Source organism: Hippocampus bargibanti, linkage group LG04 (genome assembly GCF_051943395.1).
Source record: "Hippocampus bargibanti isolate YZ-2025 linkage group LG04, ASM5194339v1, whole genome shotgun sequence".
In the NCBI taxonomy this organism is placed as follows: domain Eukaryota; kingdom Metazoa; phylum Chordata; class Actinopteri; order Syngnathiformes; family Syngnathidae; genus Hippocampus; species Hippocampus bargibanti.
In genome coordinates, this window is record NC_142737.1 from 31,491,742 (window position 1) to 31,508,722 (window position 16,981).

Sequence of the window (16,981 nt, forward strand, 5' to 3'; positions counted from 1 at the left end):
CTTATGAAGAAAATGTATCATTCTTATTCACCAGTGGATCAGGGATGTCACATTGAAAATGTACACACATCTGCTACAAGCTAAATGTTGAAAGCAAACAGGAAGCTGTAGCATCCATTGATGAAAAGAGATTGTCTTCAATTACAAACCTCAAGTCACAGTTCCACATATGCTCCGGTCCTCCACTCTGACACTCCTTTTTTCTCATCATATGCTCCTCAAACCATCTTACCATCCAGCCACAAGCCATCCAACAGCACCGATCTCTCCCTGAACAAAGCGAGGCTGTGAAAAGTCCATTACAGTGTTGGCACAACAAGACACAAGCGTCCCAGAGCTGTCCAGCAATGGTAGTGGCATGGCACAGACATTCCACCGAATCAAAAACAGTGCTGCATACTTGTGCTGCCGAATAGGAGCAACCACCAAACACTGTCTCCTCCTTAATGCATGCGTGACCAAAAAATGCTGAAAAACAATACACATCTGGCCCACATGACGCAATAACAACACAAAGTGACAAAACAAAACAAAACACAAAAACAACAAAAAACAGGAACAAAAAAAGCAAGTCTCATTAGAGCACTTGCCGATGGCTGCCTACACCGACGACATCTTGGACTTCATTTTGAAACGAGTTAATTAAATGTTTCATAGACAGAAGGATAATAAGCATGTTTTTCTTGTCCAAAATATTTTTGAAAATTTGTAGGTTTTTGCCAGTTTTCTCATTGGAAGAATGATAAAGGTGCTGTGTCTTCAAGGGCCCCATAACATTGCCAAAATGCGCCTTCATATAGTCAAGGAAAAACACAAAATAAAATAATTAAAAAAATAAAAACTTGTTACAACGACCATATTTTCCGTTGTATGAGGCGTACAATGAATTTTGTAGTCTCAAATGTATTCGATATGTAAGACGCACAGGACTATAAGGCCCACTTTTAATGAATGACATGTTGAAAAACGTTTTTCATTTGTAAGACACGCCAAATTATATGCCGCTACAGTAGAACAGGGTTACATTTTATAGAATAGACTGCGCTCTTTGGCATTTGTTTCCAACGTGATCTTAGTTTTACTCCCTGCTGCTTTCTATAATCTTTGTGACTGCTTTATTTCCTGTATATATATATCCCTGTCGAAGTGAGCATGGCACATAGACAGTATGTTATTGTAGGGCTTCTCTACCTATGCATGTAAAGCCTGGACCCAGATTGTGTGGAGGAAACCACTAGACTGGTTCAACGGGTGTGGGGCTGGTTCAACGGGCGAAGCGTTGTGGAGCGCAAGCAGGGCACCGTGAGACACGTAGAACACTGTGGTCATCCACTGCATCCCGACCCATCTCCAGTCGTCTTGACTCTGTCTTGCCACTGAATTCAGATGGCCTGGGACGAGAGAGTGGGGCAGACGACATTGTGCAACTCTGCTTCACTTTAATCAAACTCACACGCAAGTCATCTTCACCACCCCCCATTCCAGTGAAGATGGTCATCTCTTGACAAAGAGGACGAACACCATTTCCTGTATATGATCATTGTCCATGTTAAGCGCTTTGTTATAGCTTCAGCTGTTGTTTTGTATTGTTCTACTTCTACAGGGGGAAATGGAGTCGGTGGGTGCTGACAGTAGTTGCGAGACCTATTGTGGTTCAATATTACTTCACATATAAGGTGCACCTATAAACCGGAAAAATGGTACTTTGAAGACAGAAACACTTCCTAAAGACTTCTTATTTTAGCGCTCTGTCCTCTTTAATAATTACTTTACAATCCAAAAAGGCTGGTTGGTTCTCTTTAATGTCCTCGCGAGTAAATGTAATGTTGATGTCTACCGAGTTGAGGTTGAAGCTCCTCGATGTCATCTGCATCCACTTCGAGTGCCATGTTCTGTCCAATGGAAACAATGTCGTCCAAAACAACAGAGTCATGGGGATCAAATCCTTCAAAGTCCCTCTCAAGGATGCATACGGGCCACAAATTCTTCCATGCTGCTTTCAAGGATCGAAGGGTAACATCATGCCAAGCCTTTTCTATCAGCTGAACACAATGATACACATTGAAATGGTCCTTCCAATAATCCCTAAGGGATAGTTCGGTGTCATTAGTCACGTGAAAGCATCGAGTAAATAACGCCTTTGAGTAAAGCTTTGTTGCGAAGGATGGTAACAATGGTGGACTTAGCATATCAGTACTGGGCACACCTCGTTCGTGTGCCCAGTACTGCCAATTTGTGCCAATGATCTCCTTCTTCTCCCCCACTGTAATTTTGTTTTGTGTCTTCTTCGGCCGAACACGAGTCTGTGGTGGGGTCTTTTTGGTAACAGCAAAAGTATCGTTGAAGACGATCGATGTGTGCATTCAGGTAAAGGGGGTGTGGAAAGGTAGGCCGGCTGGCGCGCTGTTCGGTCGTGTGCTTTGGTGTTCTTCCACCGAAGATGACTCCGCCAGCCGTGGTGGGGCGGCGCTCCATGTGTATCCCGAAAAGTAGTGCTTATGCCAAGGTTTAATTTTCATGAAGTTAACGTGCGTAACCCAAAATTTTGTAAGACAAGGTGTTCGTAAACCGAGGCCCCACTGTACTGGGTTCTTGATGCCGTTCACATATAATGACACCACTTTAATATTTCTATGTTGTGTTGTAATTCTTAGCTTTTTCCTTTGTTACCCATGTGTCACTGATCACAATATAAGTACAAACAATAATAACAGTAAAACACAAATATATATACAGTGAGACCTCAACTTACGAACTTAATTGGTTCCCAGACAGAGTGTGTAAGGTGAAAAGTGTGTATCTCGAAAAAAAAATTCCCATAGGAAACCATTAAAATGGGAATAATCTGTTCCCGGGTTTCCATTAAATATACTTTTCAACTAAATAAGCTTTAAAACTACACACAACCTACCTTATCCTATGCATAATAAATGTGCTATGGTATTGTAATTAAAGAAATACACTGCATTGTATCATAAAGTCACTTTATTTACATTTGTGATGGTCATTGATCACTTGATGGAATGGCGTTGGAGGTCGAAGGTCAAAGGGAGTTGCTGTTTGGAAAGAGAGGCACATTACATGAGGACTGTAATTAAAGAAATAAACTGTGCTGTAAAATAAAGCTGTATTTACCTTTAAAGAAGGAACATGAGAAAGTCGAGAAATACCAAGGGCCCAGAGAGGAGCTGGAGAGAGCCTGGAAGGTAAAGGTGACAGTCGTGCCTGTGGTGGTCGGAGCACTTGGGGCAGTGACCCCCAAACTCGACGAGTGGTTGCAACAGATCCCGGGAACAACATCGGATATCTCGGTCCAGAAAAGCGCAGTGCTGGGAACAGCACGGATACTGCGCAGAACCCTCAAGCTTCCTGGCCTCTGGTAGAGGACCCGAGCTGAAATGGGGACAGACACCCACCCATGGTGGGTGAGACGAGGATTTTTTTTTTTTTATATATACAGTGAGACCTCAACTTCCGAACTTAATTGGTTCCCAGACAGAGTGTGTAAGGTGAAAAGTGTGTATCTCGAAAAAAAAATTCCCATAGGAAACCATTAAAATGGGAATAATCTGTTCCCGGGTTTCCATTAAATATACTTTTCAACTAAATAAGCTTTAAAACTACACACAACCTACCTTATCCTATGCATAATAAATGTGCTATGGTATTGTAATTAAAGAAATACACTGCCTTGTATCATGAAGTCACTTTATTTACATTTGTGATGGTCATTGATCACTTGATGGAATGGCGTTGGAGATCGAAGGTCAAAGGGAGTTGCTGTTTGGAAAGAGAGGCACATTACATGAGGACTGTAATTAAAGAAATAAACTGTGCTGTAAAATAAAGCTGTATTTACCTTTTTGATGGTCATTGATGGCTTATGGAAGTAGAGTCACAGAAGGACTGGTAACTTACCCTCTGGTGTGGCTTCTCTTTGCTTCTTTGGAGACTCCTCATACTTTTTGCTGATTAAAAACCTCTTAATTGACACCTGTTGCTTTCTGTCTTGTCAGGTGTCACATTATCGTTCATCATGTTGATGATTGTCATAGCCAGTCTTTTCTGGATGGAACTCTTCGGTAAAAGCCTGCACATCATTACACTTTGCCAACATTGCCTTCTCCTCCTCGCCCTCAGATGTTCTCGAACCATCCGTTACGAGCTTTAAAATCCTGAATAAGCGCCGAACTTCCAGGTTGGCGCATGGCGATATCGGCGTGAATTAGCCGTGCTGTCTCGCATAAAATAGCTTTACTCACGCTGTCGCCGGATAGCTGCTTTTCGTGAATCCAAATTAACAGAAGTTTTTAAACTTCTTCAATTGCCCGAGACCGTCGCTTTAAGAGCATGGAAACACCTTTTGCAACAGACGCACCTTTGATAGCTTCTTTGATGCGAAGGATGGTAGCGATGGTGGACTTAGCATAGCCGCGCTCTGTGGCTAAATCACATAAACGCACACGTCGTTTGTGTGTTTCAATTATCTCCTTCTTCTCAGCGACGGTGATTTTATTGTGTTTCTTCTTGGGCTGAACACGAGCCTGTGGTGGGGTTTTTTTCGGTGCCATAATCGTAAAAGTATAAGCAAAAAGCTGCAAGAAGGCGATGGACGTGTGCATTCAATGAGAGGGGGTGTGCAAAGTAGCGTCGGCTGGAGCGCTGTTCGGTTGCCGAAGATCACTCCGCCAGAGCTGAAGGTCGTGTGCTTTCGTGTTCTTCCGCAGAAGATTATGTATTTATGTATACACACTTCCACCGAAGTGCGTAAGATGAAAATAGTTCTTATTATGAGGCTTAATATTCATAAATTTGACGTTCGTATGATGAAAAGTTCGGATTATAAGGCGTTCTTAAGTTGAGGTCTCACTGTATATATACCCCTTCATGTTGGCCCAAATTTTGTGGTCAATTTCAGCAAGTCCTTTTCTACCCTATGAATCGATCATGGAATTAGAGTTTATTGTGTTTTACTCCAACATTTAGGCCCAGCTCATTGGTCAATCTATCGGGCAGGCCTTCGGTGTGGCTTACAAGGACTTCTTGAGGACCAACACCATAAACCCAAAGGACCGGACCCCTAAAGAATACAGTGACCTGCTTAACACTCAGGACATGTACAATGATGACCTCATCCACTTTTCTCAGTTGGAGAACTGCAAAGAAGTAAGACTGTTTCTAGTTCAAAATGTATTTGTTCTGCTGTACAATTAAAAAAAAAACACAGTATCGTAACAGGCTAGAATTGACTAATAGTTCCTCAAAGTCAGTGCTGGAAAATGCATGCTGCTGAGGAGGTGTAACCACCAATGTCACGGCCTAAAAAAATGGAGAGATTTTGAAGACGGCAACAAAATATGCAGTCATCATGGGAAATAAAATATCTTTGATTTGAATCCAACCCTTTTCATGTAAAGAATACGGTTGTGCTCAATTTACGAAACAGTACAGAAAAAGTTCAAAATTCTAAACACAATACTTTGAATGGGTCAAGCACTGCACCAAAGTCTGGGACCCCATATATAAACGTCCAGAGGGGAACCCCAACACCCACCTTTTATTGGTCAACAACAACAATCTCAGAATTTGACAAAATATCATGTTTTTGGGGGATTATATTTTACGTGTATTTTTTTGTGATTTTATTGTGTTGTGGTCTTTTTTATTTGTAAAATTCCTATTCTTTTATGTTTATTTTGAACTAAGGTTGATCATACTCTCATTGTGTTAGAAAATAAGTCAAAATCATATATAATCAAAATAAGTCAAATCATATATCCACATGATTTATTGAAGACTATTCTTACAATTCTTTACGAAAGTATCTTGGTATTTTCGTGCATGAAAGCATATTGCACATTAAGATAACTTGGTCTTTGTTATTGTACTAAGATACTGACTATGACCGTTAACTTATATTAGTTGTCTTCTTTTTGTCACCCAAAAAATTGCTCAGTTGGTTTTGGTTTTGTTGAAGGAAGTTTTTATTGCTTTTTTTAGACAATGACATAAATGTACTGAATTGTTGTCATTTAGGGACGTTGCTTGATATCAGAATCATCTTCATTGCCAAGTATGTAGGACACATAAGGAATTTGTTTCCGGTAGAACACCCTGCACTAGTATCATCATCAAAAAATTGCAAAGAGGCACTTTACAATTCTATTTGGGTTACCATTTAAAGAGTTAATGGCTTGGATGAAGAAGCTGTTTAAATGTCTGCTGGATTTGGTGTGCATGGATCGGTAGTGCCTGCCTGAGGGGAGTAGCTGGATATAGTGGTTCCTTGGTAGTTCACATTAAAGTTGTGAAGAATTTGACAAGCACATACAGCCAGAACAAAAGGGGCCCAAAGACCAAACATTGAGGGAGGCCATCAGAATCAGAATACCTTTATTCGTCCCACAATGGGGAAATTTGCAGTCCACAGCAGCAATTGAAAAGGGATAGGGTTGGGGTGTCGGTGAAAGGATAGAAATCTGTTACCAGTCAGTCTGTTACCAGTCGATGAGATTAAAAACTTCCAGTGGTCACAAAATAATTCCTGTCCTCCAAGTCAGACCTGAATCACGAGAGGATTGTTTCATTTTGTGAATGTTTGCTTTTAAAGTATACATTTATGACTAGATTATTTCAGTAATTTATTACAAACCCAATTTGAGTAAAGTTGGGACATTGGTCATCAAGTATCACAGGTGTCAAACTCAAGACCCAGGGACCAGATCTAGCCCGTCATGTCATCTTATGTGGCCCGGGAAAGCAACGTCCATGGTCCTTTCTAAAACGTATACCAAAATGTCAAATTGTCATTGGTCAATCAATAACATTGAAGTTTTGCAAAAATGTTTTGTGTCTGTATTTCCACTCAAAATAAGTGAACAAACAAATAACCGATGGAATTCAAACTCTGGGGGAAGACGTAACTTCAAAGTGGCCCGTGACAAAAATGGGTTTGCCATAGAATTGACTAATAGTTCCTCAAAGTCAGTGCTGGAAAATGCATGCTGCTGAGGAGGTGTAACCACCAATGTCACGGCCTAAAAAAATGGAGAGATTTTGAAGACAGCAACAAAATATGCAGTCATCATGAGAAATAAAATATCTTTGATTTGAATCCAACCCTTTTCATGTAAAGAATACGGTTGTGCTCAATTTACGAAACAGTACAGAAAAAGTTCAAAATTCTAAACACAATACTTTGAATGGGTCAAGCACTGCACCAAAGTCTGGGACCCCATATATAAACGTCCAGAGGGGAACCCCAACACCCACCTTTTATTGGTCAACAACAACAATCTCAGAATTTGACAAAATATCATGTTTTTTGGGGATTATATTTTACGTGTAGTTTTTTGTGATTTTATTGTGTTGTGGTCTTTTTTATTTGTAAAATTCCTATTCTTTTATGTTTATTTTGAACTAAGGTTGATCATACTCTCATTGTGTTAGAAAATAAGTCAAAATCATATATAATCAAAATAAGTCAAAATCATATATCCACATGATTTATTGAAGACTATTCTTACAATTCTTTACGAAAGTATCTTGGTATTTTCGTGCATGAAAGCATATTGCACATTAAGATAACTTGGTCTTTGTTATTGTACTAAGATACTGACTATGACCGTTAACTTATATTAGTTGTCTTCTTTTTGTCACCCAAAAAATTGCTCAGTTGGTTTTGGTTTTGTTGAAGGAAGTTTTGATTTTTTTTTTTAGACAATGACATAAATGTACTGAATTGTTGTCATTTAGGGACGTTGCTTGATATCAGAATCATCTTCATTGCCAAGTATGTAGGACACATAAGGAATTTGTTTCCGGTAGAACACCCTGCACTAGTATCATCATCAAAAAATTGCAAAGAGGCACTTTACAATTCTATTTGGGTTACCATTTAAAGAGTTAATGGCTTGGATGAAGAAGCTGTTTAAATGTCTGCTGGATTTGGTGCGCATGGATCGGTAGTGCCTGCCTGAGGGGAGTAGCTGGATATAGTGGTTCCTTGGTAGTTCACATTAAAGTTGTGAAGAATTTGACAAGCACATACAGCCAGAACAAAAGGGGCCCAAAGACCAAACATTGAGGGAGGCCATCAGAATCAGAATACCTTTATTCGTCCCACAATGGGGAAATTTGCAGTCCACAGCAGCAATTGAAAAGGGATAGGGTTGGGGTGTCGGTGAAAGGATAGAAATCTGTTACCAGTCAGTCTGTTACCAGTCGATGAGATTAAAAACTTCCAGTGGTCACAAAATAATTCCTGTCCTCCAAGTCAGACCTGAATCACGAGAGGATTGTTTCATTTTGTGAATGTTTGCTTTTAAAGTATACATTTATGACTAGATTATTTCAGTAATTTATTACAAACCCAATTTGAGTAAAGTTGGGACATTGGTCATCAAGTATCACAGGTGTCAAACTCAAGACCCAGGGGCCAGATCTAGCCCGTCATGTCATCTTATGTGGCCCGGGAAAGCAACTTCCATGGTCCTTTCTAAAACGTATACCAAAATGTCAAATTGTCATTGGTCAATCAATAACATTGAAGTTTTGCAAAAATGTTTTGTGTCTGTATTTCCACTCAAAATAAGTGAACAAACAAATAACCGATGGAATTCAAACTCTGGGGGAAGACGTAACTTCAAAGTGGCCCGTGACAAAAATGGGTTTGCCACCCCTGCGTTATCTGGTCCACATGTCCTCACAAGGATCACGGGCGTCCTGGAGGTATTCGGATAACCTGATAATCACTCGCAAAAGACAAGGATGAAGATAAACATAAATGGCTTGTCACGTAAACGAGAATAAATTCCAATACATGAATAATACTGAGAAATATCAACAAGAACTACTGACATGAAAAAAAAACATGGCAAAAAACATCAAGGCAAAAAGTCATGAACATCAAGAACACAGATGTCAAAGTCAAGGCCGGTCATCACAGCACTTTATGTGGCCTGTGAAAGCAGATCATGACCACTGTTAAAAACTTAGACTGTAATGTTACATTGTCAAGTGTAATAAATAACATTGAACTTTTGTTACCCTGATTCTACTTGTCTCAACAAGCAGCTTTTATTTTATAATTGAGCAACACCAAATCCAGTAAATGGTTGACTTGAGTGATTTCAAAACTAGTAATCCACTTAAATTCACAATTGATGGGTGGGCACTGAGGTGGAGACCCACCCATTTGTATACAAATAGATTGACAAGACAATTTTCCACATTGTGTCAGAATCTGAATTAGAATAGTAATCTTTATTGCCAAGTATGTACAACACACAAGGAATTTGTCAGCGGTAGAACATGCTGCACTAGTATCATCATATCCCCTTTATTTGTAATTTCTTGCCCCTGTACTTCAGGTGTTGCTCCAGAAAACAAAAGGGGAGATTCTTGGTGTGGTCATTGTGGAAAGTGGATGGGGCTCCATTCTGCCAACAGTCATCATTGCCAACATGATGCATGCTGGACCAGCAGAGAGGTCTGGCAGGCTGAACATAGGTGACCAGATCATGTCAATTAATGGTACCAGTCTGGTGGGTCTTCCATTGTGTATGTCTCAGAGTATCATCAAGGTATGTGAAGTATTATTATTCTTAATGTGTTTTCATCCAATTGCAGTGGGTTTAAAACAGTGTTTTGTTGATTCATTATTCCATGGGAAAAAAAATCAGAATTTACAATTAAAAAAAAAACACAGTATCGTAACAGGCTAGAATTGACTAATAGTTCCTCAAAGTCAGTGCTGGAAAATGCATGCTGCTGAGGAGGTGTAACCACCAATGTCACGGCCTAAAAAAATGGAGAGATTTTGAAGACGGCAACAAAATATGCAGTCATCATGGGAAATAAAATATCTTTGATTTGAATCCAACCCTTTTCATGTAAAGAATACGGTTGTGCTCAATTTACGAAACAGTACAGAAAAAGTTCAAAATTCTAAACACAATACTTTGAATGGGTCAAGCACTGCACCAAAGTCTGGGACCCCATATATAAACGTCCAGAGGGGAACCCCAACACCCACCTTTTATTGGTCAACAACAACAATCTCAGAATTTGACAAAATATCATGTTTTTTGGGGGATTATATTTTACGTGTATTTTTTTGTGATTTTATTGTGTTGTGGTCTTTTTTATTTGTAAAATTCCTATTCTTTTATGTTTATTTTGAACTAAGGTTGATCATACTCTCATTGTGTTAGAAAATAAGTCAAAATCATATATAATCAAAATAAGTCAAATCATATATCCACATGATTTATTGAAGACTATTCTTACAATTCTTTACGAAAGTATCTTGGTATTTTCGTGCATGAAAGCATATTGCACATTAAGATAACTTGGTCTTTGTTATTGTACTAAGATACTGACTATGACCGTTAACTTATATTAGTTGTCTTCTTTTTGTCACCCAAAAAATTGCTCAGTTGGTTTTGGTTTTGTTGAAGGAAGTTTTTATTGCTTTTTTTTAGACAATGACATAAATGTACTGAATTGTTGTCATTTAGGGACGTTGCTTGATATCAGAATCATCTTCATTGCCAAGTATGTAGGACACATAAGGAATTTGTTTCCGGTAGAACACCCTGCACTAGTATCATCATCAAAAAATTGCAAAGAGGCACTTTACAATTCTATTTGGGTTACCATTTAAAGAGTTAATGGCTTGGATGAAGAAGCTGTTTAAATGTCTGCTGGATTTGGTGTGCATGGATCGGTAGTGCCTGCCTGAGGGGAGTAGCTGGATATAGTGGTTCCTTGGTAGTTCACATTAAAGTTGTGAAGAATTTGACAAGCACATACAGCCAGAACAAAAGGGGCCCAAAGACCAAACATTGAGGGAGGCCATCAGAATCAGAATACCTTTATTCGTCCCACAATGGGGAAATTTGCAGTCCACAGCAGCAATTGAAAAGGGATAGGGTTGGGGTGTCGGTGAAAGGATAGAAATCTGTTACCAGTCAGTCTGTTACCAGTCGATGAGATTAAAAACTTCCAGTGGTCACAAAATAATTCCTGTCCTCCAAGTCAGACCTGAATCACGAGAGGATTGTTTCATTTTGTGAATGTTTGCTTTTAAAGTATACATTTATGACTAGATTATTTCAGTAATTTATTACAAACCCAATTTGAGTAAAGTTGGGACATTGGTCATCAAGTATCACAGGTGTCAAACTCAAGACCCAGGGACCAGATCTAGCCCGTCATGTCATCTTATGTGGCCCGGGAAAGCAACGTCCATGGTCCTTTCTAAAACGTATACCAAAATGTCAAATTGTCATTGGTCAATCAATAACATTGAAGTTTTGCAAAAATGTTTTGTGTCTGTATTTCCACTCAAAATAAGTGAACAAACAAATAACCGATGGAATTCAAACTCTGGGGGAAGACGTAACTTCAAAGTGGCCCGTGACAAAAATGGGTTTGCCACCCCTGCGTTATCTGGTCCACATGTCCTCACAAGGATCACGGGCGTCCTGGAGGTATTCGGATAACCTGATAATCACTCGCAAAAGACAAGGATGAAGATAAACATAAATGGCTTGTCACGTAAACGAGAATAAATTCCAATACACGAATAATACAAACTGAGAAATATCAACAAGGACTACTGACATGAAAAAAAAAAACATGGCAAAAAACATCAAGGCAAAAAGTCATGAACATCAAGAACACAGATGTCAAAGTCAAGGCCGGTCACCACAGCAATTTATGTGGCCTGTGAAAGCAGATCATGACCACTGTTAAAAACTTAGACTGTAATGTTACATTGTCAAGTGTAATAAATAACATTGAACTTTTGTTACCCTGATTCTACTTGTCTCAACAAGCAGCTTTTATTTTATAATTGAGCAACACCAAATCCAGTAAATGGTTGACTTGAGTGATTTCAAAACTAGTAATCCACTTAAATTCACAATTGATGGGTGGGCACTGAGGTGGAGATCCACCCATTTGTATACAAATAGATTGACAAGAAAATTTTCCACATTGTGTCAGAATCTGAATCAGAATAGTAATCTTTATTGCCAAGTATGTACAACACACAAGGAATTTGTCAGCGGTAGAACATGCTGCACTCGTATCATCATATCCCCTTTATTTGTAATTCCTTGCCCCTGTACTTCAGGTGTTGCTCCAGAAAACAAAAGGGGAGATTCTTGGTGTGGTCATTGTGGAAAGTGGATGGGGCTCCATTCTGCCAACAGTCATCATTGCCAACATGATGCATGCTGGACCAGCAGAGAGGTCTGGCAGGCTGAACATAGGTGACCAGATCATGTCAATTAATGGTACCAGTCTGGTGGGTCTTCCATTGTGTACGTCTCAGAGTATCATCAAGGTATGTGAAGTATTATTATTCTTAATGTGTTTTCATCCAATTGCAGTGGGTTTAAAACATTGTTTTGTTGATTCATTATTCCATGGAAAAAAAAATCAGAATTTACTTTATTGGCCAAGTATGTAGAACACACAAGGAATTTGTCTCCGCTAGCACATGCACTGGTACGATCATAAACAAGGACATGACAAATAAGTATGGAAGGACATTCCGGAATGAAATGTAAGTAAACCGTTGTGCCGCGGTACCACACAATGACAACCGTGAGACAATGTGCAAGGTATCAAGCAGAGCTCAAATGATCAGTGGTACAATACAATAGTATACAATTGGTACAGTACAATTGGTGCAGAAAAGCATTGAACGATTTTAAAGTATGCACTTATGCAGATGCCCTTGAGCGCTTTAAAGTGAGTGGTGCTGTGGAATATAGATCAAATAAAACTAAACTTGATGAATGAACAGAGTATTTATTTGATAACTGCTGTGTAGAACTGTCTTAGCACCTCGAGTGGCAGGGGATGCTTTCTCAGAAGCCTCAGGAAGTACATCCTCTGCTGGGCCGTTTTACATGATGGAGTTGCTATAACCTCCCAAATTCATGTCCTGGCAGCTGTGGTGAAGGATGTTTCCTGAAGTCCACAATAATCTCTTCTGTCTTGAGCATGTTCAGCTCGAGTTTGTCGGCTAAACGACACCTCCAGCTGCTCCGCCTCATGTTGATCTGCCTATCAACATGAGGCAACTCATCGCTCATGAGCAACTCATCGCCGACTTTGGTGAGACCAATGACTGTGGTGCGTGTCTGTGAACTTTATGAGTTTGACGGCTGGATGTGTTGAGGTCCAATCGTTCGTGTAAAAGAGAGAAGAGCAGAGAGCAGTGGAGAAAGGACGTATCCCTATTGGGCTCCAGTGCTAGTAGTGTGTGGGATGATGTTGTTCTTCGCAGGCTAACTTGCTGTGTTCATCCCATCAGGAATAATTTACTGTGAGATTGTTTGGGACACACTGACCTGGACAGGTTTGCTGCTGGGGAATTGCAGGAAGATGGTGTTGAAACTATGCAAGAATCCTTGCATAGTTTCCTCTTCTGTCAAGGTGCTCAAGGATGTAGTGCAGTCCAATGTTGACTACATTCTCAACAACCTGTTTTACAGGTAGGCAAACTGAAAATGGTCCAGCAGGGGTTGGGTGATGTTGTTTAGGTGGTACAGCACAATGTGTCCGAAATACTTCATGACTATGGATGTCAGAGCGACATGTCTATAATAATTCAGGTTCAATAATACTGGTTTCTTGAAAACTTGGTCAACGGTCGACTGTTTAAAGCAGAATGGTACCTTACACAGCACTAAGGATCAGTTGAAAATTTGTGGGAAGATCACAGCCAGCTGGTCTGCACAGATTTTCAGGCAGGTCAGAGACAGTTGGTCGAGCCCCACAGATTTCTTAATCTTCTGCTACTTGAAGATCCGTCTCACGTCCTCTTCATGCCTCTGTAGGGCAGAAAATGAGGGTGGGGATGTGGATAAATTACTTTCTTGTTGAGGTGGACAAATGTGGGAAACTATACCACTATTTCTATGTTTACTATACCACTATTTTTATTTTTAGGATCTTAAAAAACAGTCATGCATCAAGATGAACATAGTGAGATGTTCTCCAGTGACGACAGTACGAATCAGGCGTCCAGACCTCCGCTACCAACTGGGTTTCATTGCTGTGGGAGAGGTGAGCTACAAGTGCTACCAAATAAATTACATTTTGTACATGTACTATTGTTTCCAAAGCTGTCAATGTTTGTGTATAAAGACGTAAAGGCAGGCATCAGAAACCAAATCATCTTTATTGGCCAAATATGTAATAAATAATCATACTTTTAATTTCCTAGCGACTTTCAGAACACCCAAGCACACTTTACAATTAAAAGAACAATACACAGAACAACAAAACCAAACTTCACCGTGAATGCAATTTGAAACAGATGGGTTTTTAGGTAGGATTTGAAAAGTGGAAGTGATATATATTGCGTACGTTGGGTGGAAGTGAGTTACAGAGTTTGGGAGCGGAGCGGCTGAAAGCTCTGCACCCCATTGTGGTGAGACAGGCAGAGGGCACACAGAGGTGCAGGGAGGATAAAGATCTGAAAGACCAAGAGGAAACAGAAATTTGAAGATGAACAGAGCGATAGGGGGGCAAGGTTATGGATGGCTTTAAATGTAAATAAAAGTATTTTGATCTGACATATGATGAATTTGTCTCCAATAGTACAGGGTACGGTCATATTGTAATAACAAGCGGCTAAAATAAAACACATGGCATGTAAGTACATAAAGTGTTTCTGTAATGTAAGGGTGTCATTGTGCAGTGATACCACTCAATGACAGCTTTGTCACAATGTGCAGCATCGCCAAGCAGAAATAACAAGATTTTGACTATAATATGATGGTTGAATGCCCCATGCAGTAGAGCACACTGGTGTCATCCCTGACAGCACACTATCTTTCCACTCCCATATAAATAACTTAACCCAATCTGCGTACTTTCACCTACGCAATATCAATCGTATTCGCCCGTCTCTTACCCCTCACACGACTGCTATCCTCGTTCATAGTCTTGGATTGGATTGGATTGGATTGGATTTGCCTTTATTAGTCTCGCAGTGGAGAAATATACATTTCACAGCAGCAAAGTGATAAAAGGAATGAAAATAGAAAAACAAAATACATGAGCTGCTGGAAAGGCAGCCACTATCGTGGCGCCGTCTTGAAGTCAAAAGAACAAAAAAAAAATAATAATAATATGACAACACAAAGACAATATTACAACTCGAATACGAATTATGCGAATCAAACCTCTGAATCCCATTCCGGATCGGTCGAGGCCCGGACGGCCGCCATTGGTACTGTTGACCTTAGCGTGCCAGTGGAAAATGGATTATTGTTGGTCGAAGAAGGAGAGGAGGGAGGTGTGCCCGGAGGAAAAGAGAGAAATGGAACGCCAAGAGTATAGAACTAAGCGTAGGAACTTTGAATGTAAGAACAATGACAGGTAAAGGTCGAGAGATGGTTGACATGATGCAAAGAAGGAAGGTGGACATACTGTGTGTCCAGGAGACCAGGTGGAAAGGGAGCAAGGCTAGAAGGTTAGAGCCAGGGTTTAAGTTGTTCTAGACAGAAAGAGAAATGGAGTTGGGGTCATCTTAAAAGAGGAGTTTGTTAGGAATGTCTTAGAAGTAAAAAGAGTATCAGATAGAATAATGAGTCTGAAGCTAGAAAATGTATGTATGTATGTATGTATGTATGTATGTATGTATGTATGTATGTATGTATGTATGTATGAATGTATGCCCCACAAGTAGGATGTGAGCTGGGGGAGAAGGAGAAATTTTGGTTGGACTTTGGAAGGAGGTAAGACAAGCACTGGGTGGGCAAGAGGTCCTTCCAGATGACTGGCAAACTACAGCGAACATCATCAGAGACACAGGTCGGAAAGTACTTGGTGTATCGATTGGGAGAAAGGTAGATAAGGAGACTTGGTGGTGGAATGGGGAGGTGCAGGATGGTATACAGAGAAAGAGGTTAGTAAAGAAGAAGTGGGACACTGAGAGGACGGATGAGAGTACACAGCAGTACAAGGAGATGCAGCGCACGGTTAAAGTCAAGGTGGCAAAGGCCAAACAAGAGGCCTGTGATGACTTTTATGCTCGGCTGTACAGTAAGGAAGGGGAGACTGATCTTTACAGGCTGGCGAGACAGAGAGACAAAGTTGGTAAGGACCTGCAGCAGGTTCGGGTGATTAAGGATAGAGATGGCAATGTATTAACAGGTGCCAGTAGTGTGATGGTAAGATGAAAGGAGTACTTTTAAGAATTGATGAATGAGGAAAATGATAAGGAACAAATAGTAGAAGACGTGACTGTTGTGAACCAAGACGTAGCAAGCATTAGCAAGGATGAAGTGAGGAGGGCGCTGAAGAGGATGAAGGGGAGAAAGGCACGTGTGCCTGATGATTTACCAATCGAGGTATGGAAGTGTCTTGGAGAGGTAGCGGTGGTGTTCTTGACTGGGTTATTCAACAAGATCTTAGATGGTGAACAGATGCCTGAAGAATGGAGACGAAGTGTACTCGTGACCATATTTTGGAAGAACAAAGGAGATGTGCAGAGTTGTCCTAATTACAGAGGAATAAAGTTGATGAGCCATACAATGAAACTCTGGGAAAGAGTAGTTGAAGCTAGACTAAGAGCAGAAGTGAACATTTGTGGGCAGCAGTATGGCTTCATGCCAAAAAACAGTACGACAGATGCAATGTTTGCTTTAAGAATGCTGATAGAGAAGTCCAGAGAAGGTCAGAAGGAATTGCATTGTGTCTTTGTAGATCTGGAGAAAGCGTATGACAGGGTGCCCAGAGAAGAGCTGTGGCGTTGCATGAGGAAGTCTGGAGTGACGCAAAAGTATGTCACAGCGGTGCAAGACATGTATCATGACTGTAAGACAGTTGTGAGGTGTGCTGTCGGTATGACTGAGGAATTCAAGGTGGAGTTGGGACTCCACCAGGGGTCAGCTCTGAGCCCCTTCTTGTTTGCTATGGTGATGGACAGGCTGACAGACGATGTTAGACA

At 40.4% G+C, this 16,981-nt stretch overlaps 1 protein-coding gene across 1 annotated transcript in view; it reads left to right on the top strand.

The window, feature by feature from the left end:
• LOC148899697 (amyloid-beta A4 precursor protein-binding family A member 1-like) overlaps positions 1-16,981 on the top strand; it is a 77,745-nt gene that overhangs the window by 39,921 nt on the left and 20,843 nt on the right. Inside the window, exons 7-9 of the mRNA XM_088995570.1 lie at positions 4,987-5,166; positions 12,143-12,355; positions 13,972-14,042. Of these exons, the coding sequence (XP_088851696.1) occupies positions 4,987-5,166; positions 12,143-12,355; positions 13,972-14,042 (464 nt within the window). The remainder of the gene's footprint in view (positions 1-4,986; positions 5,167-12,142; positions 12,356-13,971; positions 14,043-16,981) is intronic.